Source organism: Urocitellus parryii, chromosome 15, assembly GCF_045843805.1.
Source record: "Urocitellus parryii isolate mUroPar1 chromosome 15, mUroPar1.hap1, whole genome shotgun sequence".
In the NCBI taxonomy this organism is placed as follows: Eukaryota; Metazoa; Chordata; class Mammalia; order Rodentia; family Sciuridae; genus Urocitellus; species Urocitellus parryii.
The window spans coordinates 50,663,547-50,690,284 of NC_135545.1; the positions used below are offsets into that span (position 1 = coordinate 50,663,547).

Consider the following 26,738-nt stretch of genomic DNA (forward strand, 5'->3'; position numbering starts at 1 on the left):
TTCCTAGAACACTCCCTATCAGACCTGCATGCAGAACCAGACTTTGTGTCTGTTTCCCAGGGAACCTGACCTTTAATGCCTTCTTTGTGTGATGATGAAGAAGAAGATGATAATGATGATGATGATGATGATGATGATGACGACAACAGCAGCTCATACTTCTGAGCACCTACTGTGTGCAAGTTACTCTGTCCAACATATATTGTCATCTTCAATCTGTGCCAACATCCCTAGGATTTTTTTGAGATGGAAAACACTGAGGCAGAAGGACGTCAAGCACCCCACTTGAGAAGGAGCCAAAAAACCAAAGCTAAGGAGTAAACTTGGCTCTGATGGTTGCAGAGGACCAGTAGGACTATTCTTTTGGAAACTTTCTGGAGGTTAATGTTTTGACTTCGTGGTTCTATTGTATCTTAGCCATACTTCGTGGTCACCCAGGTACCACTTTGACCCATGATTGAACTCTTCACATCATGCTATAATCACCTTTTATGGTTTTGCTTTCCTGTGAGAATTTCAAATTTGTTAATCTGGGGTATTCAGTACCTAGGATACCGCTTGGTACACAGTAGGTGCTCAACATGCTAGTTAAGTACAGAGGTGTGCACGGTGTGGATATGAGAGGTCCCCCAAAGCTCCTGTGTTGTGCAGGAATATTCAGAGGTGAAATCATTAGATCGTGTGAGCTGTAACCTAAGCAGTAACCTAGTTTCGATGGACTAACAGGGTGGGAACTATAGGTAGGTAAGGCATGGCTGGAGGAAATAGCCCACTGGTGGAGAATTCTGGAAGAATTCATCTTCCTTGTGGTCCCTTCCCTTCTCCCTCTCTCTGCCTCCTGCTTACCATGAATCACAGAGGAGCACTCCTCCACCAGGCCTGTCTGCCATGATGTTCTGCCTCACCTTGGCTCCAGAGCCATGGATTCAGCCTACCATGAACTGAATCTCTGAAACTCTTGGCCCCAAATAAGCTTTTCCTCCTCTAAGTTGTCCTTGACAGGTATTTTGATCACAGTGATGAAAAACTGACTAAAAGAAGGTCTCATTTATGTACCTTCGGATACTTAGTGATGCTCTTTCAACAGGAAAGCAAAGTTCAGTAGCAGAGTACGGTATTCAAGAGCACAGGCGCTAAATCCACATTGCTTAAGTTGACATAGTGACTTTGCAAACCTAGATGTGCCTTGATTTTGTTCTCGGTAAAGCAAGGATAGTATTGTTTGCCTCTTAGCATTGTTTATGGGTGGCATAAAAATTAAATGATATCATGCACATAAAACACTTAGCCTCATGCCTGATACATACTGGTTGCAGAGGACCACCAGGGCTCTTCTTTTGTAAACACCTCGTAAATATCATACATTCAGTTACTAGCCACAAATCAATTCCTTTTATCCCAATGCTCCACCGTTAGGAAAACCGGTATGGGGTTTTTCAGATTTCTTCTAGCTTCTTGGGGCCCCTCCAAAAGTCGAAAGGTCCTGTGGAAGAGCCCTTTCAGGAAGGATTGAACCCTTCTCGAACATTTCTCTTCATGGTAAAAGCTGACATTGGGCCAGTAGTGGTCCTTCATGACCTCTATGGCAATGAGAATATGTCTAAGCTTAAAGAGATGCTCAGATCTGGAGTTGGGAAATGTACATTTAGGAAAAAACAACATGCCCACACCATCATGAGGATCCTGACAGGCATCCAAAAGGTGATTGTTTCCAAGGCTCAAGGGGAAGCCCCTCTGCTTGGACATTACTACTATGGAGGGTGGGAATTGATTGTCGTGACCCACCAAGAGTCAGGCCTCAGGGTCTTTACTGAGTACTTATTATTTATTACACATGCATTCAACATGTCTTGGAGGTATTTCATAGAATCATAAGAGCTCATGATTTGAAGAAATTTCAGATGTCAGCTAGCCTTATATTTTATATTTCCTCCATGACAACTTCTATAGAATTCATAAAACCCGCTTAGGAACCAGGAATGTGACAGCCAGTCCAGTATTTTTATCAGCACTTTGGACGCAGAAGTCAATGGCATGATAACCACATTTTTCAGAGGATACAAATCCAAGAGCAGAACCAACTTTTTGGATGAAAGAATTAGGATCCAAGAAATAGAAGGACAAATTAGAATGATGAATCTAACCTAATAAGACTACAGTTAACAAGATAAATACCTCTTCTGGACTAGGACCAAAATGTTTAATTGCCCTCAAAGACACTGAGAGAGCTCTTCATTTTCATTTTTATATCTAGCTAATGATCATCTATTAATATTTACCCTATCTCCTTCTAAAAAGGGCTTGAATTAGCTTAAGAAGAAATGATAGACCAGCTGGTCACCAAGCAGGGCCCCAGATCAACAGCCTCAGCATCACCTAGAAACTTTTTAGAAATGTAACACCTGGGACATCACCTCAGACCTAGAGTCAGGACTTGGAGGGAGAGCCCTACAATCTGGGTTTTGACTATAATCTCAGCAGCTCGGGAGGTTGAGGCAGGAAGATGAAAAGTTCAAAGCCAGCCTCAGCAAAAATGAGGAGCTAAGCAACTCAGTGAGACTCTGTCTCTAAATACAACACAAAATAGGGCTGGGGATGTGGCTCACTGGTTAAGTGCCCCTGAGTTCAATCCTCAGGACCCACCCTGCAAAAATAAGCCTTTTGGGGAATTCTTGTGCACAGTAAATGTTGAAAACCACTGTAAGAGGTCATCAGATATTTAAATAGGAAATTCCAGAGGATTCAGAAGTTGCAGTGACAATTGAGCAAGCAGTAAGATGACAGAACAAATGTCATCACAGAACAAATTTATCAACACAAATTTGGCCCTGAGCATTCAAACAACTAACACAAAGAAAAATTCATAACAGCGTATACACAAGACCATGCCTGAAAGCTTCCTACAGCCAGCCTGTGTGCTGAGATTTGGGAAAAAATTCCCTCTGTCTTCATAAAGAAGTGAACACACATCGTAACACATGGTGTGCTCAGCTGTATCCCTGCAGTAGTAAAAAATGGCTTAGGAAGGTTATTTCTCTGTAATCTGCATCTTAATTGGGCCAACGATGGGCCAAGATGGGATTTCTATTGAGAATAAGATCAACATGTATTTGGGGTGCTCTGTTGATCTGTGTCCATAAACAAGTAAGTTAAAGGAAAAAGGGGATTTTTATCATTGTGGGTTTTTTTTGTTGTTGTTATTTTGGTGGTTCTAGGGATTGAACCTAGGGCCTTGTGCATGTGAGGCAAGCACCCTACCAACTGTGATATATCCCCATCTGGTGATATGGTCTGACAGTGTTTGGATCCCTATGGTTAGAGCTGAGGTTACTGACAACCTGATGAAAGAATAGAATAGAAAGAATCCCACAATTCTTTCCTTTGGGCAATCCCTGCCTTCCTTTCACCAGAATAAAAGAAAAGGACCTTCCCCATGGCTACTTGTCTCTTCTTTGGTAATCTCCTCCTTTGGATCAATTTTTATTTCAAGTTGGAATATTAATGAACTGTAGCTGGACTGCTTGGTATGTCATTCACTTATGCTATCTTTAAAGAAATAATTTGTGCCTTCATTTGAGATTATACGCATATAAAATTTCACATATCTCAAATGACAAGTTAGGGGCAAAGAATACACGTCAGAGTACTATGATTTATAAATCATAGATAGAGATAAGGGAATGACAGCCCAGGGGGCAGAAACACGAGCTGACAGTCATGTAGCCATGGCTCATCTTCTCAGTTCCGGTACCTACTCTGTGATCTTGGGCAAGGTGGACATGAAAAAGGTCCACATTTGGCATCTGACACGCAGCATGGTCATGGTGGGAGCAGTGCTTGTTGACTTTGGCAGAACACAAAATGAGAACATTGAACTTCTTTCATGAGACATCACAGGTGACATCCCTCCCTTAACAAAAGGTACAAAGTACAAAGTGAGGAGGCTGCGGCTAGATTCTGGTTCCTCCATGGAGTCTGAGCATCCGATTCAGACCCCCACAACCCTCCGTCTCTGCACTTTGGTTCTGATAATGTTGTAAGCAGAATCCACAGAATAAAGGACCATCCAGCAAACAGTGCAGAGCACGGGGAGGGCTTCAGAAACTTTGCCACGGTCCTAGCTGATGGGTAGCAGAACAGAGGCTGAAACCCATGCCCCTACATCACATTCGTTCACCAGTTTTTCTTGGTCTTCTTGCCCCTGACTCTTAAAATTTTTGAATTTAGTAACATTTGATTTACCTCCATTTGAGATTTCACCGCGTCCTGGAATGCACAATAGCAAGGATCTGAAGACTCTGACTCAAGTTTCGGCTTTGTCACGTACTAATTGTGCTGCCTTTAGCAAGTCACTCATCTTCTGCGGGTCTTAGTGTTCACGCCTTAATTCGAACAATAACATCTGCACTTGTTGCTTTTCTGGAGTCATTACAAAGTTTAATGAGATTTGTATGAAAGCTTCTTGTAAGCTGTGCTGTTCTATGCAAATGTGAGAAAGTGTGATTTATTAGGAGGACTTCCCCCCCCCCCCATTTCCCTGTGTCTTCTGCCACATGCCTGCAGATTCCTCCTCCTTTTTAGAATCCTCCCCTTCCCCAAGGGTCCTTTTCTCAAATTTTTGCCTTTACTCCTTCAGGATGCTTCATCTCAATAATAACTCTTTATACATAGCCTCTGACTAATAATGTAACAGAAGAAGAAAAATAAAAGTCTTATTAATTAAAATTATACCAATCTTTGAGAAATATGGGATCACCTAGCAGAACATTATGCCAAGTACTATCCGATGCTATTTTGTTTGCATTGATCTCAAATGTTCAAGAGTTGTATACAAATTAAGCAAGAGAGGTGTCTGAAGATTACCCCCACGTGCTCCTGAGTCACTAGATGTAGTCATGGCCACCCCCGGAAGTTTTCAGCTAAAAATCAAATTATCTTAGCGAATACTGGAAACTGTAACTGTGGAGGTGGAGAGCTTGACAGACTCCTATGTTTTTCTGTTGTGATGGAAAAATGAACCATTTGATCCAAGTGTAAGCCCATAGGCTTTGTTGTCTGTGTGACCTTGGCTTAATATTGCTAAACAACGTTACTTATTTTCTTTGGAAAAAAAAAAAAAGTTAACAATGTCCCAATGGAGTATTGGAGGTAATTGAATTATGGTACTTTGGTTTATTTTTTCTAATCCGTGCAAAGAGATTCCATTGTAAAGACACATGTATTAAAAGGAGACAGAGGGCAGGAGGCACAATGGAGCTGGCCTCACCGAGGCCAGGGCTGGACTTTCCCATTCTAGGTCACTCCACAGTGGAAGTTGGCCACTTGTCCCCCATACAGCTGCAGGGTGGACTGTGACCTCTTGTGTTTTTCCTTTCGGTTAGTTTCTCCTCCTACTGGCTTTGGCCCTTCGGTTTCCCCAACGCTCAGCTCAGCTAAGTCCCTCCAGTTCAATTCTGTCATCCAACATCCTTTGTGTGACTAAGTTGTTCTCTTGCTGTGCGTTTCTCCATTAGCTTTGGAGAGATCACCCAGTTCTGGGACCAGTAGAAGATTGTTGTGTAGGGGGTCAAGTTTACACCGGGTTCGAGTTCAGATCCCGACCTGCGCATTTTCTGAAGATGTGACCTTAAGCACATCTTAAGATGAAGGTTGCTTCATCTGTGTCTCGGGCTTCCTCCTCTGAAAAATGGGTTCGCTGATTCAGAATTCACAGGAGTATTATTGATTCATAAATAACAAAAGTCAAGTCCTGGGCACAGTTCCTGCCACAAACTAACCCTTCAGCAAATGCTAGCTGTAGTGAGGAGAAAGGCACCCTGATGGGGGTCTGATACAACCTTACCAATCGTTCGCCTCCTTCCTTGGTGTTGAAGCAGATGGCACGGTCCCATCCCCATCTCTCAGAATACGCCTGCTTCCTAAAAATAGGTGGCATTCACCATGATCTGGTGGAGCTGCCCAACACTTGATTAAGGCCACAGGAAGCCACTGGCTTCTATCAAGTTAGCCTTAGGCCTCTTCCAGGAGACTAAGTGGCTAGCTCTCTGTTTCCAGCCACCAGAAGCAGCTCATGCTGATGGTGTTAAGAAGGCCCAACTGGGCAGCGTGGTGCCCTAGGATGAAGCCTTCTCCAGGGGAGGCCGTATTTGCAGACCTGTGAAGTGATTTCTTCTGACATTTCCACATCAGGAGGGGAAGCCCCAAGATTTCACATGAAGGAAAACACGGGGAGCTAAAGTAGGCATGGGATGAGATGGAGTGTTTGCTTTGGGCCATAGAAATTCCTTGGGTTGTTCTGCAGTGATGCTTTTTAGAAAGGGGCCGGTTCACAGCACTGAGGGTGACGGGTAGCCAAAGGCTTTCCAGCTCGGAAAGGGTTTCCAGCCGTTTTTGACAGGACACAGCTCCTGCCTCCTTCAGGGCCGCTGTGCATCTGAAGGCTCCCTGTGCACCCTGACTGTGTGGGGCTACATGGGTCCCTCCCTTCTTTTTCACAGCCCCGGAAGCAGGGGCTGCCACACCCTCATTTTACAGATGGGAAGCCGAAGCACCGGGAGGCTGAGCTGCTTTCCCACGGTCACGGTCACGTGGGTTGAAGTGGTCGAGTCGGGAATTGTACTCTGTTCTTCCAGGTTGTTGATTAGAGAATATTTTGGTGCATAAATGACCTAAATAACTTTTCGCCACCAAAGTAGGACCTTTGTAAGTCCACAGGTGCATTTCAGAAATATATATGTGACAAAGGAATTCGTGTTTAACCTGGGAGTGCAAAGTTTGGAATATGGATGGCGATCTCTTCATCCAGCAGACGTTACTTAGGTATCAACTTTACTGATTATTCAGGGCCCACTCTGTGCCAGGTGCTCCGGAAGCCAAGCAACACAAGGTCTGCAGCTGCTTTCAAGGGGGGCACCCTTAGGAGAGGCGCCAGCTAAGGCAGCCTGTGAAACTTGCCGATTCACTCTCAGCAAGACCCTGAGACAGTGGTGGCTTTGAACCCACCCTTAAAGCCATCCTTCTTGCCTTTATCCATTCTGTGTGGTTAAGATCAGTGAGCAAGGACAGGTAGGTAGGACTGGATGCTTTCCTCCTGAGAGGACAGGGAAGGAAGGAGCAAGATAGGCTTAAAAGTTCCGGTCGCCTCACTTGGAAGGGAACCTGTGGCCAGATGCTGATGAGCCCTGGCTTGCACTGAAAGAGTTTGGTTTCTCTAACCCAAGTCTTTCTCAGATGGAGGTTTATGAAAATAAGAAGCACATTAGAACCACATCTGTTGGAAAAATGCAAGTTGGATGGGACGTGTTCCCCCATGTGACTAGCAAGTAGGTGCTAAGCGCAATCCCCAATAGTAGTTCTAGAAAATAAAATCATTGGTAGCATCATTGGAATCCAGTATCAAGGATCAAGATATGTTGGAATCGATCTATCAAAGATGACTTTGATATATTTAATAACTTCCTTATTTCAAAAGTACTGTTAATAGAAAATACCCGATAACATCTCTCCTCCAGAGGAAGCTTGGAGTTTTGAAACAGACACTTCAGTCTTCCCGCATCCATTGGGACACCCTTTTGATCTCTCCTCTTTGAGTCACTCTCCTGCCCAGAATGGAGTACAGCCTCCTGATGGCTCACAGGCACCATCCTGTTTCTGCACAGCGCTGGCCTGGGTGTGTGCCGTGAGGGAGGAGAGTTGCCTGGTTATTTTGAGGCCTTTTAAAATTAGGTCTCCTTTCTCTTTCTCTCTTACTCACAGATTGGCTGGTGGCCATGGTGTCTGGCCGCTGTCCACGTGTCTGCTTGTAAACAGTTGCTAGTACATTTTTTACCCTTGATCAAGTGCTCGGGTGTCTAATGACCAGGCTAGTCGATATGTGTTTTTAAAAAATAAGAGTTAACAGACTCTGAGGGAGAACAAAGGGGCTCTTTTGAATTAGGAACGGGAGCTATTTTCACCGTCAGAAAAAGCACTACTTCTCTGTGTAGAGATAATTGAATTTTGTATTATTAGTGACATTTACATAGTGGCATTACTATGAGGGATGCTTTGGCGGGAAGGAAGGAAGGAAAAAAGGAAAGGAGGGAGGGAGAGAAGGTGGGGAGAGAGGAAGAAAAGAAAACCAGGCTGGTGCTGGGTTTTGGTGGCTTGATTAATCTCATTTTGCATTTCTCTCTTTTCACGTTTGCTGTTTGCAGTGGTTTGAACTTCATTGACTTGATGGTGCGACAAGGGAATATTGACAACCCTCCCAAGACTCCCCTGGTGCCCGGATTCGAGTGTTCTGGGATCGTTGAAGCTCTGGGAGACAGCGTGAAGGGATACGAGGTATTGTTTTGACGCTGCCTTAAAGAGTCATCTCCCTCTGGAATCCAGGGAGACAATAGGCGAGTAGGCGGAAACATGCTTGGAGTCATTAGGCCTGGTGTTATTCTCATTATCTTATTATTCGGTTTTATTAACAAGGCTTGTAGCGATAGGACTTTCCAAAGACCTCATGCCTGTCTCGTGTACTGTTTTGGTTGCTTCTAGTAGTTCTTTGGATAAGTGAGCAGCATGAATCTCCTCTTCCCCTTTATTCATGTAATGCAGCTACTGAATCAGTGTCTGGACTTGGATTAGCTAAGGGGCATGGCTCCTTGCCCCATCTGCCATTTACCATTACCTTGGGCTCAAAATTACAAAGCCTAAACATTCCGGAGGGGGGTGGGGAATAACCTCTGTATTTTATAATTTGGTTCCTTTAAATATTTATTCAACATACACATTTATCATCTATAAATCCTTAACTACTATAGGAATAAGGGAAGTAACATTTTGGTATGAAGAGATCTTAAGTCAAAGAGTAGGGGGGCTCGACAATGAGACAGAGTTGGCCATGGATTGATGGCTTCTGAGGAGGACAGTGGGTAAAAAAGGTTTATTATTATGTTATTCTGACCACTTTTGTTTATGTTCAAAGTTTTCCATAATAAAACTATTTTTTTAAATTTGTGAAAAATGCATGACCCTCTCTACCATTATGCAAAACAAATATAATAAGGTCTATACAAACTAAACACTATGGACACATCACTTGCCTAAAATTATAATATTTTGGAGTCAGAAAAATCAATGCAAATCACGAACAATAGTGCTCAGTCATAACTAAGTCTTCCCAGGGGAAATGGGAGGGATCTCATACCTGAGAAGCCACCAGAACCAGAACCATAGAGAAGTTATCTTGTAGAACCCTTCAAGGTAAAGGTCATGATTACCCCTGAGGGTCAGAAAGGTTCAGTAATTTCCTGCGAGGTCAGAAGGGTAGTGAGTGGCAGTAGGACCTGGATTTGTCACCAGAGCCTTTTTACATGCCTAGAATTTCAGTCTTGACCCCAACCCCCAAGTGCTGCAGCACTAAATACGAGAAAGAACTGAAGGCACATCCTATAAAGTCCATTGCCAGAGTGCCCTTCAGGTGGATTGGAGTCTGCTTCTCAGTCTCAGAGCATCTGAGCCTCATTGTATTCTGAAAATATTAATATGCCTCAAATTCCTTATAATGAATGTCCAGAAATCTCATCCCACTTATCACTTTTCTGGTCAATGGCTTCCAGATAATACAGTAGAAAAATACTGAGAAAGAAGAAAATGAGTTTTTTCTTTCTTTCTTTCTCTCTCTTTCACATGACTTTTACATTTTCTGTCCCCAGGTAAGCAGTATAACCAGAGACACACTCTCTCTCGCCCTGAAAGAACTGCCTTAGGAGATTATCTGTTCTTAACTCCTACACATGACCTAGAAGGAAAGCCCTTCCTACTCACTCTATTAGTCCTTGAATAAATAACCACGGAATAAATAACCGGTGATCTCAGAAGAAAACAGCGAACAGGGCATTATTAGACTCGGTGTAGAGGGCTAACTTACTATACTTGTTGATGTCTATTTTTCCTCTAAATATGATTTATCTTCTCATTAGCCCTGGATTCTTACTATCAAACGCACCCCCGAACTCTCTTTTCACCAATGCGTTTTTTTTTTTTTTTTTTTTGCCCAGAAATAAATAAAAGAAGCCCCCTCCACATTCCCAGTTAGAGGGTGATGTGAGAGAAAGCTGCACTAATACGCGTTGTGCCATTTCAAGATTTGCAGTCATGCTGGGGATGGAGTTCCAGGCAGAGCACAGCAGCCTGCTGGAGAGCTCTCTTGCTCTGATCAGTTGTAAAGGAGGATGGAAAAGTTGTCACCAGAGGCCCAGCAGTAAAGGAATAGCTTCAGCTCACTCACGCAAATCAAGAGTGATTTCTGTTTCTTAGCAGAAATAAATAATACGGTGACTCGGTTAAATATTTATATACATATTATATAATTAGACTCGGAGGTTGAGGCTGTGGCCTGGCCACATTTGTGGTCCGGAGAATGGACAGGAAAGAGTGTCAGTCTGGGAGTGGTCAGTCGGCCTGCATTGTCCCTTCATTTCACTCTCTTGCCATCGAGGCCATTGCTGCTCTGTGGCACTGAGGAGGCCAGTGTGCGCCCTGGTTACCATCTGGTCCAGACCCTGGCAGAGAAGTTGATCACTGACCTTCGGGGATAGGGACACACCTCGGTGGGACAGCTTCTCCTTTCTCTGAGTTCCTTAGTTCTGCCACCTCATGACACAGAGTGAGTCTTTGTTTAACCTTTGATCGGTGATCTGTGAATTCCATGAGATGAGGAACCGGTCTGCTTTTAAGAATTACCATGTTTTGCTCTTTCCTCATTTTTCTTAACTCTAGCTAAACATCTTCTTAAGACGCACCCCTTTTATTAACATACCCATTTTAGGACTGAGAAAACCGAGACCTAAAGAGTTCAACTAATAGTCTCAGACTTCATAGCTTCCCCTGTTGTGCATCCGCCTATTACTTTATGGTTTTTTGTAGCATTGATCTCAGGTTTCATAAATTAATTATTTGTATCTGGAGTCAGATGATCTGGATTCCAGGTCTGGCCCTGCTGCTCTCTGGCTCTGTGACCTTGAGCATGGGATTTAACCTCTCTTTGCCCTCATTTAAATGCCTGTATAATCTACGTCCACTCATCTGAATGACGGGGTCATTGCAGAACTATGTCAAAGGAGGCTTATGTTTTTGTTAGATGCGGGTAGAAGAGAAATACTAAGCTACAAGGAAAATAAAACTGTCTTTCACTGTCTCAAGTGAAAAAGAATACATTTCTTTCACTGTCCCTAGAGGATTAAGGCAGGTTGAACTTCCACCTGGATCTTGGAGGAGATAACAGCAGGTGTGGTGATTCCTAGGGTTTTCTTGACTCTCCCTGAACAGAAATATTTGCAATGAGAAATCTCATGGCCTTTCCTGAGGCCACTACAGCTGGACAGGCCAGAGCCACTGTAGACTCCCCGCAGATTCAGCAAGAACACGTGTCTAGCTGAAGATCACCCCTTGGGAGGAAAGGAGACCTCGCCGATGTTGTGCCTTCGAGCTTGATCTCTGTGGAATGTTTCTGATAGTTTCTGGATCTTTTCCTGGGAAGGAAGAAAAGGCCTCACACTAGCATTGCTGGCCAGGGAAGGTGGACATCCCCCTTTGCAATGTGAAGAAGAAGGGGTCTGGTTGGACCAAAGAAAAGCTCTGGAGTGGGACAGATCTGGACTGGAATTCTTCCAGTTTTGTTCTTTAGACTCAACTTCCCCATCATAAATAATAGTTTATGACTATTCATGAAGTTCAAGAATTTCATGAGTTCTTTTCGGAATTATATGAAGTCATATGAAGAAAGGCACTTAGCCCAGATGCAGGAGTATGTTGGAATCTCTGTAAATGTCACTTACCATTTTTAATATCAGTAGCTCCTACCAGCCCTGCCCCAGCAGTTCTAAGCAAGGCCAGACAGTGATTTTCCCTGTGGATTCAGAGACACTTCCTTTGAGACTATTGGAAGAATAGAACTGCCCTTATTCTCCCACACCTCCCCCACCCCCGTAGAGAAGTTAGACCAGGGTCAATTGCTCACAATGGTCAATCCATTTCTCTCTACAAACCAAGCACTGCACCATGCCTTGAGAATCCTTGGGCCAAAAAGCCCCCGTCTCTGCCTGGTGAGAGCTCACTCTTTATTTTATTTTATTTTTTTTTGGTTTTATTTTATTTATTTTATTTTTTTAAGAGAAACTTCTTTTTTTTTTTATTGTTGGTCGTTCAAAACATTACATAGTTCCTCATACATCATATTTCACAGTTTGATTCAAATGAGTTATGAACTCCCAATTTTATCCCGTATACAGATTGCTGTATCACATCAGTTACCCTTCCATTGATTGACATATTGCCTTTCTAGTGTCTGATGTATTCTGCTGTCTGTATTATTCTCTACTATCCCCCCTCCCCTCCCCTCCCCTCCCCTTTTCTCTCTCTACCCCTTCTACTGTAAATCACTTCTTCCATTTGAAAGACTCAATCGAAACAGCTGCAGCCTAGCTACGGAGGAACTTCTAGCATAACTTCCTTAAGAGGAGAGCTGCCGTGAACTGGTAGGTTTACTCGAAGTGACAGGTTGCCCCAGAGAAGTGGATCTTGGAAGACCACGCGGGCACAGAGGTCTAGTCCCCCAACCATCAGCCGCTCCGGCAGGTGGCTCCCCCTGGAGGCCTAGCTCTCGCCCTGGGAGAAGCGGCCCCACCCGCCCGCTTCCTAACCAGGCGGCCACAGCTACTCGGCGATAAAGGTGCCCACGTGGCGGGTGCAGAAGTTAAGTCCTGCAGACGCCAGCCACCTTTGCAACCCCCGGGAACCCTGAGTGGCTTGGCCCGCCCCGCCCGAACTGGCAGTCCTCCGCCATACGGGCTCCCCCGGGAGGCCTAGCTCTCGCCCTGGGAAAAGCGGCCCCACCCGCCCGGTTCCTAACCAGGCAGCCACAGCTACTCGGCAATAAAAGGAGAGCTCACTCTTTAGAGGAGAGAGCCAATCACGTAAAAGGAGAGCCCCTGACAAGGATCAGCACAAGAACAAAGGGCTGCCTAAGGGGTTGGACCAACTTTAGTTGAAGTCCTGTGTTCGCCACCTACAGCTGTGAGGTCTTGGGAAAGTTTCTCAGCTACTCTGGGCTTTGATTCCCAGTCTGTCAGAGGGAGCATGATAAAGGTCTCACCACGTAGGACTGCTGGAGGATAAAACACAGTGACACGGCCCACAGACTTATTCCAGCACAAAGGACACGCTTCACACATACAAACACTAGAAATGCTAAAAAGAGGGGCTGGTTCTGGCTTTGTGGGAAGGAGGGTCATCAGGGAAAAGGGGAAATCTGAGCTGAGTGTTGAAGGAAAGCAAAGGTTTGCCTCAATGAAGGAAGATAGGGAAGGCCAGCTGCAGGAGAAGCAGGCCCAGAGCCCCAGTGCTGTGAGAAACCTCTCTAGGCTTTTCCTAGGGGGGGGGGGTTCCAAGATGGCCACAGGGCAGAGGCAGGTGTGGGTACTGGACAGGCACCGGGGCTGAACCCGCCTTTCTCCCTTTCTCAGGTGGTCTTAACTCCCACCCACACCGCCACTTTGTCATTTTAGGCTGATGTTCTTAGCTGTCCCCTCTCTGGGACAGACTAATGCCACTGTCAAGGTGGAGGGCCACCCCCTTCCAGTATCTGAGTTTCCCGGTTATTTATGGGCTGGGGAGGGGGGAGAGAAGGCAGCAGCTGGGAACCAGGCCACAGAGAGCACACAGCCTCCCGGAGAGTTTGGGACAGGAGGAGACCAAAAGGAGGAGAGACTCGAAGAGGCAGTCAGAGACGCCTCCCTGCCCAGCTGTCAGATCACCATGCTGATTTCTTACCACTCCCAGAGCTAGCCGACCAGGCTGGGCCCCGATTCTGTTGCTAGCAAACCCACTGGGGCAGAGTGATTTGCTACTGTGGTTCAGGTGTCTCTCCAGAACTCCAGCCGCCCGGCCCCTGATGGTATGCCTTGGCACCTGGAGTGGAGATGCCCAGGCTCACAGGTGATGTTCCTGCCGCAGTCCACACCTGTCTCATCCACTGGAACTCTTCATGACCCAGGTCGGAGGGATGCCAGGGTTGGTGAGCCGTCTTTCTGCTTCAGCACTCCCAGGCTGGATGGCAAGTGGGTCCTTGTAGGCACACTGAGGCTATGGCAACCCTACTCCAAAGTACCCAGAACTGGCAGTCTGGCCAATCCCCAGGGAGCCAGGGAGCTTACCTCCAAGCGACTGTGGCATCCCGGGCTCCCATCTACTCTCCCCCACTCACACACAGTATGACCTTATTATCTTTGGATCACCGTCTGAGATATCACCACCACAGCTTCACTCTCTACTAACATATCCTTTCCCAAAGGATTCACCTTCCAAGCCCTGTCACCCACATTGCTTGCCACATGAAATTTTCAGGGAATATGAACAGTTTGAAAGCACGAATTGTACTTCATTTATAATTGTATCTCCAGTCCCTAGGGCCCAAGAACAGAAGGGGCTTAATAAGTAATCCTGGCAGGGGATCATGGTGGTGTCATGAGGAGATATTTGGAATTCAACAGGACTTAGTCTGGTTGTTTGTAGCCCAGAGACTTGACCTGTCTCAGTCTCAGTTTCTTATGTGTTATTGGGGACAGTATCCCATAAAGCTGTCATGCATACAGAGCAAGTGACATCAAATGAAGTTCACAGAGTGTGGTGTGTTATTATCGTATAGTCAATGGTAGCTTTTCTGTTGTGATGAATTGTGCACATGGAAAAACCTCTGAGTAGAAATCCATTCTCCAGCCGGGCTGTCAGTCTCTCAACTTGGACTATGGGGACTGAAATTCTGGAGAAGTCTTAAAGGAAGGGCACAGGTTGGCCAGGGGCAAGGTGTGTTATCTTCTCCCTTCTCTGGATGTGCCAGGACTGTTCTGGCCTCTTGCTGCCCCCCTAAATGATGTTCAGAATTTCAAGGAGAGAACGGGTCCTCCACCTCCCAGCTTCCCTGGTTCTAGGAATGAGGCAGTTATCCAGAGCTGCCAATAAATTGCATAACTTGTGAAACTTGAATAGTAGTTTGAGATTTTCCTGCAAATTTATTAAAGAGTTATCTGTTTCATCAAAGAGTAAAAGGCAACTGAACTCAGAAGAATTTGGATGGAAGTCCCAAATATATGAATTAGGAAGAAGAAAAATAATGATATTAGGTACCATGGACAGCTCCAAATGTTTTAGTCCTCCTTGGCCCTCTGTCATGAGTTAGCCTTCATTAACCCTGTATTTCCCTGTGCCCAGATCGGGGACCGTGTCATGGCCTTTGTCAATTACAACGCCTGGGCTGAAGTGGTCTGCACGCCAGTGGAGTTTGTCTACAAGATCCCAGATGACATGAGCTTCTCTGAGGCAGCCGCGTTCCCCATGAACTTCGTCACAGCATACATGATGCTCTTTGAAGTGGCCAACCTGCGGGAGGGGATGTCTGTGCTTGTGCATTCAGCCGGTGGTGGAGTGGTAAGTTGGCTCAGTTTCCTCAAGGTCAAATAGGGAAGTGGACTGATACCCAACTGAAGATTGGGTTCTTGTGTGAGTTAGGCATTAGTGGAAGTCATCTGTAGCTCTGGGGGTCCCTCGGGGATGGCAGAGCCCCAATAGATGATTGCATTGGTAGAAACCATCATAGACGGTTTCTCTGGAGGTGAGGAAGCTCTCCCCGGTGGCATGTGAGGATACAGTGGTCTCTGAGCTGGTTTCTGTGGAGAAGCACTCTCAGTCACAGAATCAGGATGAAATGTTGTGTCAGTCATTGTGAGATGACTTGTCAATAATGTAGGAAGCATTTCGAAGGCACTGCCAAAATTTTCAGTAAATTGCACTGGACTTGAGATGGTACCTACCTTACTGACATTTTCATTCATTTGTGTTCTGGTGGTGGGAGAAGGGAAGACAGAGATTATACTGGCACCCTGGGAATTGCACATAAATCCAAGTACACCCATGAGAACAGTTGCACACAAGTGGACTTTGTGTATCATCTCTCTGATGTGTCTTTGCCAAAGGACCAAATAGTAGAAATAGAAAGTGTTGTTCTGGAGTTGGGGGATGGCCGAAATTTCTCCACTGGTTTGACTGTCTCCGGGCCAGTCAGTGTATGTCATATGTCCCCATATGGCAAGGGGTATGTCCACCAGTCTGCAGGGGTTGGGATGGAATTCTAGGCTTTCTGAGAGTAGGAAGTGTTGCTCACTAACTTGACACTTATTTATTAAACATTCACCATGTTCTAGACACCAGATGTAGAGATCAAAAGAGAAGGTTCTGACATGTCATGTGACAGGGTTTAAGGTGTTCTTAGAGTTGGTGATTCTGTGGTTTGATGAACTCAGAGATGAACTCTTTCGATGGAGTCTATCTCAGAGATATTTTCACTGGAGATTTTGCTCACATTGATTTTTTTAAAAAAATCATGGCTTTTTACAGCTATCAAAACCTTACGTGTGTAAAGCACATTTCTGTTTTTCATTTCTAAGAAAACAAGCTCACGTTCAAAACCACGAAGGCAAAGCTATGAAAGCTTAGGAATGCCTTAAGAAGAATATCTTCAATCATTCAGCAAATTTGCTGATGTCTTTTGACCATGAGTAAAGACATAATAAAAGCTAAATATCCCTTAGAAAAGAAATGGATTTCAGTTCCAGCAATCTACGAGCAGCACGCCAGCCATTTAGAACACTGGCATTTACAAGCTCAGCGTGCTCAGCATGCAGAGTGCAAAAGTGTTCTCATAGGCTCAGCGTAAGCTCCCCACTCTACCCCGATGCTGGACTCAGTTCTGCATGCTCAGTATCTATACCTTGGCACTGATGACTTTCATTTTTTAATTTTTTTTATTTTTCCACTTGTGTGTGTGTTTCTGGAACAAAGAGTAACAGGGGTATTGGTTTCACATAGAGGAAAAAAAAATCCTGGCAATAACAGAAGTTTTTACCTTGCCTCCTTCTGGGCTTACAGACACTATCAACATTAAGAAGGAAAATATAACAGGCAAAGGAACTGGGGGAGAGGGGCAAGAGGGGAGGAAAGTAAACTAATCATATAATTCAGGTTATGGCGTCTAAATGTATTTTTAGAGGGACAGTTTTGTGTCTAGTCTTCCTAACGGTGGCGAAAATAGGGGAAAATGGTCCTCCATGTGAGCCTGTGTTCACATGATGGAATACGAAGCCTTTACTAGAGAAAGCCATAGCTAGTACTGTGTTGTGACACTGGAATAATATTTCTATGTGGTTTCCTATAAGAAATACGTGCTGAAAGGCAGTGGATAGCCTCATTGAAATTGTTATAGTAAATGCAACTGTTTCCATGAATCTTTTTCTTATGCTCTATTCCCACCATAGTCCAATAGCATCAAAATAAAGAAAAATGTAATGAGAGCAAATACTCTAAGGCCCAAAGGATATGGTCTGGCTTAATCTATGCATAGAGGTTAAAGGTATAGTTGGGCCACCTGTCTCTCAGGTAGGGGGTCTTCTTGAGTAGCAGTCTTCCCACCAAGATTTGGAGGAGGTGTGTAGCAGTGCAGGGTCACCATTAGCCATAACCATTGCAGACCTATGTATGTGAACACTGAACTGAGCTGGTATTGGGTGGACACTTTGTTACAAAAATGAGGGAGTCCTAAGTGGAGTCCCACGGTGGAAAGAGCAGAGTCCCCTGCTCTTTGAATCAAATTCCTCCCAAGAGGATGCCCGGCCACTGTTCTCATGGTGGCGGGAGCCTCTGTTGGGTACATTTCTATATATTATCTGTGACACCCTGGAGAGGAATGGTGCTTCCCTTTGCTGTTGTTAGATCTCTGAAGTGCAGCCACCAGCTACATGGCTGCTGCCGTAGGCAGGTGACGTCCCCTGCACACCTCCGCATCTTGATGCCCAGCACCTGTCAGTACATGGCAAAAGGAATTAAAGATGTAATGGAGTGCAAGACCTGGAGATGGACTGTGTTGAATTATGCAGTTGGGCCCAGTGTAACCAGAAGGGTCCTTAAAGGTGGAAACGGGGGTGGAGTAGGCTGAAAAAGTCAGAGACTTGAAATGCTCCACTGCTGGCTTCCATCATGGAGGATGGGGCAATGAGCCAAGGAATGCAGGTGGCCTCTAGATGATAGAAGAGACAGGAAATGGATTCCCTTCTGGAGCCTTCAGAAGGAGCACAACCCAGCTATCACCACGATTTTCGCCAAATGAAGCCCATTTTGCGTTTCAGACCTCCAGAATGGTAACATAATAAATCTTTCAGAGCCACTAAGCTTGTGGCAATTTGTTACAGTGGCAAGGAAACTAACACATCCACGGTGACATGGGACTCATGTCAGGAACCTATGCCACCCTCCATTGTCTCTGTGGAGAGACCACCGAGGCCTGCAAAAAAATGCCAGGAGCAAATATCAGAGCTGGGATTTGTTCCCGGATGTGACAATTCCAAACCCATCATCCCTTCCACTCAGAAGCCCAGAGTGTGGGGAGAACATGGATCGTTCACTCCTTCACTTATCCTTTCATTTAGTAAGTATTTATCCAACCTCTACCTCGTGCTAAGTACAGACGTTTAGAAGAGCCGAGAGACGATGGCCCAGCTCTTCATTCTAACCCGATGTGGAGGGACGAGAGATGAAGCCTAATTTAGATAAAGTTGCCTAAATCGGGTTTATACAGAGAGTGTGTGGTCCTAATGGCACCAGGACTCCTGTTTGATTTGCATCACAGGCTGGGATGGGGAATTTGCAGACAGCAAGTGAGTTATGCCAAGCTCCGCTGTGACTTTGGGGAGCTTTAATTTGGCATTGGCAAGAACTTCAGTGCAGAGCAGGACGCGCTGTCCCTGAATTGCCCAGATGCCTCTACTGTCCTGTCCCAACTCTGAACCCATTGCTTTGCCCTGACTAGAGCAGGACCAGATGGGCTGGGATGGTAATGCCCCTAATCGAATCTTCAGAAACTGCTGGAAAATTGGCTCAGAGTCCTCTCAAAGGGGAAGTAACCAAATAAGCAGTGGCATGGGACTCATGTCAGGAACGTCATCGGGCTTTGCTGCCAATTCCGTTTAACGAGACTTGCCAGTGAGGCAACAGTGCCTGGGAGGCTGTGCACAGAGGCCTGCTCCATTTCTGGAGGGGGGGGCGCTGTGGTGGCTGCGAGGCTGTTTGCAGCTACAGTCGACCTGTGACGCTTTCTAGTTCCCAGGGTCCTTTCCTTTATCACTGTACCACCCGAAGCAGCCAGCGCTATGGACAGTGAGCGTCGCTCTCATTTGACAGAAGAGAGAGTCGAAGGAGAGAGAAGCTGGAGCGCCGTGAAGGTCAGGCCAGAAGGGGCTGCTGAGCCTGTGTCTGATGCCCTTGCTGCTCTACCCAGCCCTGCAGCAGCTGGTAGAGGAGGAGATGAGATGTGCCTCCCTCCAACACCTCTTCAGGAAGTGGCTCTGGGAGGGTAACCCAAGACTGTCGTCTTCCTCTCCAGCCACACCCAGCTGCTCACTCTGCTCAGAACCCACCAAGCTCTTTGAACCTCTCTGCCTTTTCACATACTGCTGCTTCCTTCCAGAAAGGTCTTCTCTGCTAGGTCAAGTTCCACCCACTCTGAGAAGACATACTGAACTTCTTGGTGTGGGTAACCTTAACCTTGCTTGAAAGCTACAGGAGAATCCTTCTAGATTATCATGGAGTCATTTTCTGGGCAACATTTCTTGGCCAGAGCTGTATCTTCCAGAGGCATGGATGGGTGTTAGGAATAACCCAAATTCAACCCTCAGCCCTATCATTTATTAGCTGGGTGCATGTGTGGGCAACTTAATTTCTGTAAAATGGAAGTGACAACGTGTACATCATTATCAGCATAATACCTGACGTGTAGTCTATAAATGGCAAGGAGAGAATGGGGAGAGGGAGAGGGATAAAGTGGAAAAGAGCGGGGGAGAGAGAGAGAGAGAGAGAGAGAGAGAGAGAGAGAGAGAGAGAGAGAGAGAGAGAGAGAGAATTCTTTGTATATAACCTTGGACCCAAAGTAGGGACAGAGTAAATTGAATTATTTCTGGCCAATTATTTGAGGCTAAAAAAAGACACTGCTTCCCTGTGTATATTGCACTTCCTGAGATGACACAAAGAGAAGGCCCTTCGCTTCTGTAATATTCTTTCTCCCAACCTATAACCACAGTTTAATCATGATAAAACATCATGCAGGCACAAATTGGAGAAATTCTATAAGAGATCTGACCCATATTCCTCAAAACTTTCAAGGTCATGGAAAACAACGAAAGATTAAGGAACTGTCACAGACCAGAAGTGACAAAGGAGTCATGGAAACTAAAAGCAATATGGTAGCCTGAATTGGATCCCGAAACAGAAAATGGGCCTTAGTGGAAAAACTTATTCAATTCAAGTAAAGTCTGTGATTTAGCTCATATTATGGTGTTAATCCCTCAGTTTTGGAAAGCATACCAGGGCAGTGTAAGGCATTACCATCAGGGAAATCTGGGCACAGTTTATATGGGAAATCTCCATACAAAAATATTTCAAGATAAAGAGTTGGAGGGAAAGACAGTCAGAAGATGCTATCTTAGCCAGTGGATTTTTGGCTAAGGCAAATTCCTCCTGGAATTGTCTCACCTCCACTTGGGCAGACGTCTCTACCCCGGGCCATAGCACTGTTTCCCTGTTCCTCACCAAGAGAACCGTTGAGAGACACCCTAAAAACATTTAGCTCCTCTCATCTGGCTCCAACTGCAAATCGCAAGAAGGATGGAATGGAGAGTCTCTGAAGTCTTCTCCACAGGTACCCAGCCAGGAGGAAGAGCTGGAGGCTGAGGTCCAGCTCTGATTACAGCCCTGGGCTGGGAGAGGGAGAGTATACAAAGGGACCTTGGGGGCCTCCTCCACACCCTCTGGGGCCCAGGCGCTGGTGGTCGCCTGAATGAATGACTCTACATGTTTTAACATGAAACCCCGAGAACACGGAGTGAGCACCGATCCTCAGCGTGTTGAAGGGTTTAGGCACATAGAAGTGGTGCACAGTTTTGGCAGGAAAGACTCAGCCGCCTGAAGTTTTACTGTAGGAGTGTCCTTAGTTGAAAACAAAACCATGGGTGATCGTGAAAGGCACCAACACGTACCCAGCCAGCTCTTCTCCAACCTGCCACCGAGAGTTTCTAAGTCCTATGATTCATGGGTTCATACCCTCAGTCGGCACGTGAGTAATGAGGGCCTACTGTGTTCAAGACATAAGGCGCTGGGAATACAACAGAGAACAGACGGGTTCTTTTCTTTCAACAAGTCCTATAAATCACAGGTGACCACTTAAATCACATGGTCACACGGATGACTTTGTGATGTGCTAGGAAAGAGACGCAAGTCGATATGAATGTTGATAACAAAACCTGACCTGGCCTACAGTGGGGTGTGGAATCAGAGATCAGCTTTCCCTGCAAGTGGCATTTGTAGTGCAACCTAAGGATGATAAGCAGATGGGCTGGACAAGGGTACAGGTGGGTGGCATGCGTGAGAGGGTGGGGCTTCTTAGTGTGGAGGTGGGCTGAGCTTTTTAAACAAGTTTAAGGGGGGTGGAGTCCACCTTCCTATATGGAATTCCAGATAACATCTCTCCTGTCCTACCTCTCTGTCCTCTGCTCCTGCTGTTCACGTGGTCCCAATCTCTTTCACCTGGGTTACTGCAACAGCCACTTTCTGGCTTCCTGACCATGACCCTCTCTTTTCTTATTCTTCCCACTCTTTGCTTGTAGCCAGGATGGTTCTCCCAGCCCATCAGTTTGCTCTTTGTCACCCTTGGTTATGATCTTCAGTGGCTCCCACTGTTCTTGGATCAGTTCAGGCTCCTTGGGACACATGGCACACATCCTGTAGGTCTCCCCCTGCCCGCCCACTCTCCCTACGTCTCCTATTCCTCTTTCCACTGGTGGTGCAGAAGGACTGGCAGCCTCTATAAGGACTGTGGCAAGGATGGAGGGCTGACCCCAAGCTCTGTGCTCTGCCCAGTTCTTCCCCTGCCTCTGTGCCTTACCCCAGCCCTTGCATCTGGCTGGGGCCACGCAGCCGAGTTGGGCCAGTCGGGCATGGACAGAGGCCATGCGGTGAGCAGCACTTCAGTCCTGCCATTCCCACGCCATCCTCCATGATCGCTCTCCCCGGATCCCTGCAGGCGTTGAGCTCCACCAGGGCACAGCTGCCATCAGCCTGGGACCCTGAATAGTTAGCTGCCCTTTCTCCCTGAACCCTAGCTGGTCCCAGCCCCACTGCTGCGAGAACTTAGTATGAGCAAGGAGAAGAAACTTCCATTATCCTCAGTGACTCGGAATCCCACCATCCCCTGTTGCGGGGGCTCGCCTTGCCTTAACTCCACCTGGCTGCCGCTGACTCCTCTGCTCTCCTGAGGGCAGCAGCTGAACTTGGCCCCTAGAGCCAGCCCCTGTCCAGAGCCTGCCACCATCCAGAGCCTGCCACCTTGGGCAGCTACTTAACTTCTCAGTTTCCTCATTCACATAATGGAAATCATTCCTCTGAGGCTTCTGTGCACATTAGATGATCGGATGCTGGGGAGGCACTTAACGTAGGCTGGGAGCGGGCATGAAGCGTTGGCTGTTGTTATTAAGTGTTGGAGTGCTTATTTTACTCCATCCCCCAACCCAGAAGCACCCATCAGAGCGTCTGGACCTTGCTCTCTTTGTGCCTGGTCCCTGACACGTAATAAGTACAGCAAATATTTATGAATCAAAAAGCTGTCATAGGCCCCTCCCTTTTTTTTAATGTTCTAGAAGAATTTTTTTGCTGAGCTCAGGAGGGCCCTGTTGTTGAATTAATCCCAGGGGAAAGTCATTCCCAGAGAGTTTGTAAATTTCAATCTATTAAGTAGCCTTTGGGGCTCTTGACCATGCTGGCCGACATTTTGGTATCCTTCTCGGATCTTTTGGTCTGCATGGGTGTGCCGGCTCTTTCATGGCCGCTGTGCCTGTCCCACCCATACCCTCCACTGTCCCATGGCCCAGCTATGTGGAGTCCACGTCCTTCAGGACTCCAGCTAGCCAGTGCTTGAATGGGACCGCAGAGCCAGAAGGAAGCCACCACCCACTGGCCATGCTCCGGGCCATGAAATCCTTGTTCTTTTAACCCCCGGGAAGTCCTCTCTGCTGGGGAGGGTGGAGAGTGAGGAGAGCAGGGCATGAGCCTCGAGTCAGCTTCCTGGCTCAATCCCAGCCCCATGTTCCCAACCAGTCTGACTCAGTGTCCCCATCTGGAAGTGGGGGGGGGACACAGGTGTCAGCCTTAGGTGTTACTTGTCAACCTGGAGCAGCCCTTGGCTCGCCCTGAAATTGAGCATGGCAGGTCGAGGGCTCCGATGTCGTTTTCAAGGCCACAGTGGGCATGAGTTAGAGATCAAAGGTGGACACATCCAGGGCTGGGGACTCCTAAACTAGCGTTCTTGGCACCACCCCCAGCAGTGTCCTCAGAAAATCCACACTGTCCTCCCTTTCTGCCACCTGCCCCATCTCGAGCCCCTGGATAAGGGAGGTTTCGCTACAGCAAGACTCTCGGCCCCCAAGGGCCTGCGATGATGGAAATGGAACTGCTGAAAATTTAAAGAGAACAAAGTGGCACTATCATGTCCTTCATGAATAATCGAAGGGACAGGGATGAACTGCATCTCCTCAGCAGGAGGGCCTGAGGCTGGGGACTCTCTGGATGCCTGATCCCCTCCTTCTCTACCTGCCCACCCTGGGAAGCAAAACCCTGGCTTCCCATGTGTCAGTTGTGCTCCTGAGATGGGGCGTGGAACAGGGCCCACCGTGCTTTCCAGAGGCCTCTGATGCCGGCAGCTAGGGGCTGGATTTCCCACACCAGCAACATTCTGCAAGTTAAAAATACATAATATCTTAAAAAAAATAGACTTCTAAGTTATGTCTAAATCTGCAGAAACCTCACTTGATCTTTATTCTAGTTGCTTTGAACTCCTTTCTAGCAAATCACAAACGGCTTGGAGAAACCACCTCCATCATAAATATGATAAAGGTTGAATTTGGCCTCTGAGACAGGATTCCTTCACTCAATATTAGCTGAATGAATATATCGACCCCTGAGGGGAGAAGAGCTAAAACAGATAGAACCCAATAATTTCTACACATTTTCTACAAGGTAGATACTACTACATCCCCCTTCTAACAGGGGAAACTGAGACCCAGAAAGGTTAAGTAACTCATTCCAGGTCACACAGTTATTAAAAGGAAGAGCTGACATTGGAACTCCAGGGCTGCAGAGCCTGTGTTGTGAAGGGTGAGGCTGAGCTGGCCAGTGGGCTCTGCTAGAGAAGTCCTATGAGGTGGGATAGATTCTATCCTGTGGGACTTTGGTGGTGGGCTTCCCCCCCCCCCCACAATTGAGGACTTTCCAGGAGTTGAGAGACCCTGGGGGAGGGGAGGGGGAGGATCTTTGACTGACAGCACTGCAGCTGCCCTTAGAGATTTCACCTAGAGATCAACCACCAGGCTGCCTGGGCCACAAAGGCAGGGACAGTGCCACCTCTTCATCCCTGACTCCCTCTGGACCATTAAGCCCAGGACCATTAAGCCCAGCAACTGCTGTCGCTGGATAAATATTTGCAAACAGAATGAAGTCACAGGGGGAAGAATGAAAGTCATAAGGGGCTAAATGAACGACCTTGGCAGAACTTGGACTTCCTTGGACCTTGTTTTTTTAATCTGTAAAAGAAATGGGTGCAATTCCCATCTCATAGCTTGTGTGTGGTGTTCTGCCAGAGGAGGGTCTTACAGTAGGATCAGCACGCGCTCCGGCACGTTGAAAATCCAAATGTTAGCTGCTGTTAGGACTCTTAGTATTACTGGCACACTGTTATCATTATCTGATTAGCAAATATTACTCAGTGATAATTTGACATTTATAGCCAGAAGCAAGAGAGCAGCCAGTAGCCGTCAAGGGGGGCCTGGCTGTGGAGACCAGAAGCAAGGGCAGATCCAGCCAGTCTCACCTCCCTTCCTGTATCTTCCCTGACAGCTGCTGCTCTGTGCTCTGCAGGCTCCGTGACATGATTTCCCGAGCCCCTTCCCCAAAGGCACCTTCCTTGAACACAGCCAACGTAGTTAAACTTGAAGGAAAATTTAGCTCCAGAGTTCTGGCCCCTTGGTCACGTGCCAAAAACTCCAAACACACAGACTAGTCTTTACCGAGTTTATATGACCCTGGGGACCCATCCACTTCCTCGGCGACACACCAGAAAGGCCACAGTTGCTTTTCAGAATATGATCACCTTATTAAGAAGAAGAGTCGGCTCGGCAGGGGGGCGAGTGGGACATGGCCAGCGGTGGCCTCTTCCCATTTGAGGCGTGTGGTCTCTGCCCTCACTGACACCCATGGTGGTGGCCCCAGACCTGGGCACCCTGTCTCCCCCCAGGCTGACCGCTGGTGACCTGACGGGACTTCTCCTGCAGCTCACCCAGCACAGATTCAACACGTTCCCTTTTCCATTCACGCTCTCCCTGCTCAAAACATGTTTGGGCCCCTCCACTGTGTGAGAGGAGGGGAGATGAAAGCCGCCCAGCCCTCCCTCATCCAAGCCAGGGAGTGTCTCCCCACCCCACACCTCCCTACCCACCCTGCATACCTCCTGTGCCTCTCTACCTGCCCTCCCCTTTCCCCGTTCCACCTCTTTCTGTCCCTTAGTCTTTCTGTCCACTGTCTCTCTCCCTCACTTCTGTTTTCTCTTTCTTTCCTTCTTTTCCTTTCTCTTCTTTTCTTTCTCTCCTTTTTTTCTTCCCTTCTTCTCTTTCTCTTTCAATACCAAGAGCAAGAGAGCAGCCAGTAGTGGTCACAGGGGGCCTGGCTGGGGAAACCAGCAGCAAGGGCAGGTCCAGCCAGTCTCATCTCCCTTCCTTTGCAGGCCTTGCGGGAAACTCTTCAGAACTGCCCCCACCTTCCTGAGGCCTGAAGTCTCATAAATGTGACATAGGTTTGCCAGCGGGGCCCAGCCTTCTCCTGTGGCAGTGCTGATTGCTCCTGGAGGTGGGAGCAAAGGAAACTGTGGCTGTGGCACAGGAGGACCTAAGTCCCTGGTCTCGGGAATCAGAGACTCCTTAGCAGCTAAACTTGGGACTGGTGTCCACCCATACATGGGGAGGGGCAGGGGAGAAAGAAGTGAAGGGAGAAGGGACTGAGTTAGAATGGACACCAATGTGGGACCTGGGCATGTGGGGAACTGATGGAGTATGGCGAGAGAGGAGACCAGAAAGAGTGACCGTGATGGGTTAGTATGTGACCACAGAGCAGCCGTGTGGATGACTGCACCCTCATGCTTATCAAAAGCCACGAGGGGTCATAAGAGAGTTTGAGCAGGGATTTGACTCATGGTCGGCAGTTCTGTAAGATCCTATGTGAAGGTTAGGAGGGTGAACAGGTTGGAGCAGGCCAGGGCGGGAGCCAGGTGATTTTGAGATGGCTGTGTTCCAGGGTCCTCTCCAGGATCTCTCAAGGACTGGAGGAGGGGCTGTGTTCAGAGATTCAGGCGTCCAGGGCTACATCCTTCCATCTGTTGTCATCCTTGTGCAACCCCTGATGAGCCCTTTTCCATCCTTGGACTTCAATTTCTCCTGTAAAATGAGGTGGGCCCAGTGTTTCTTCTGTAAGATGAGGTAGACCAGCTGCTTCTATAGAAGGCTGTGGAACTAGTGTTTCTTTTGTAAGATGAGGTAGATCCAACGATTCTGGAAAAGGTGGTGGAC

General features: G+C 46.9%; 1 protein-coding gene across 1 annotated transcript in view; it reads left to right on the top strand.

Moving 5' to 3' along the window:
• Window positions 1–26,738, top strand: part of Vat1l (vesicle amine transport 1 like) — a 140,826-nt gene that overhangs the window by 15,224 nt on the left and 98,864 nt on the right. Inside the window, exons 2-3 of the mRNA XM_026393019.2 lie at window positions 8,196–8,325; window positions 15,244–15,459. Coding sequence (XP_026248804.2) covers window positions 8,196–8,325; window positions 15,244–15,459 — 346 coding nt within the window. The remainder of the gene's footprint in view (window positions 1–8,195; window positions 8,326–15,243; window positions 15,460–26,738) is intronic.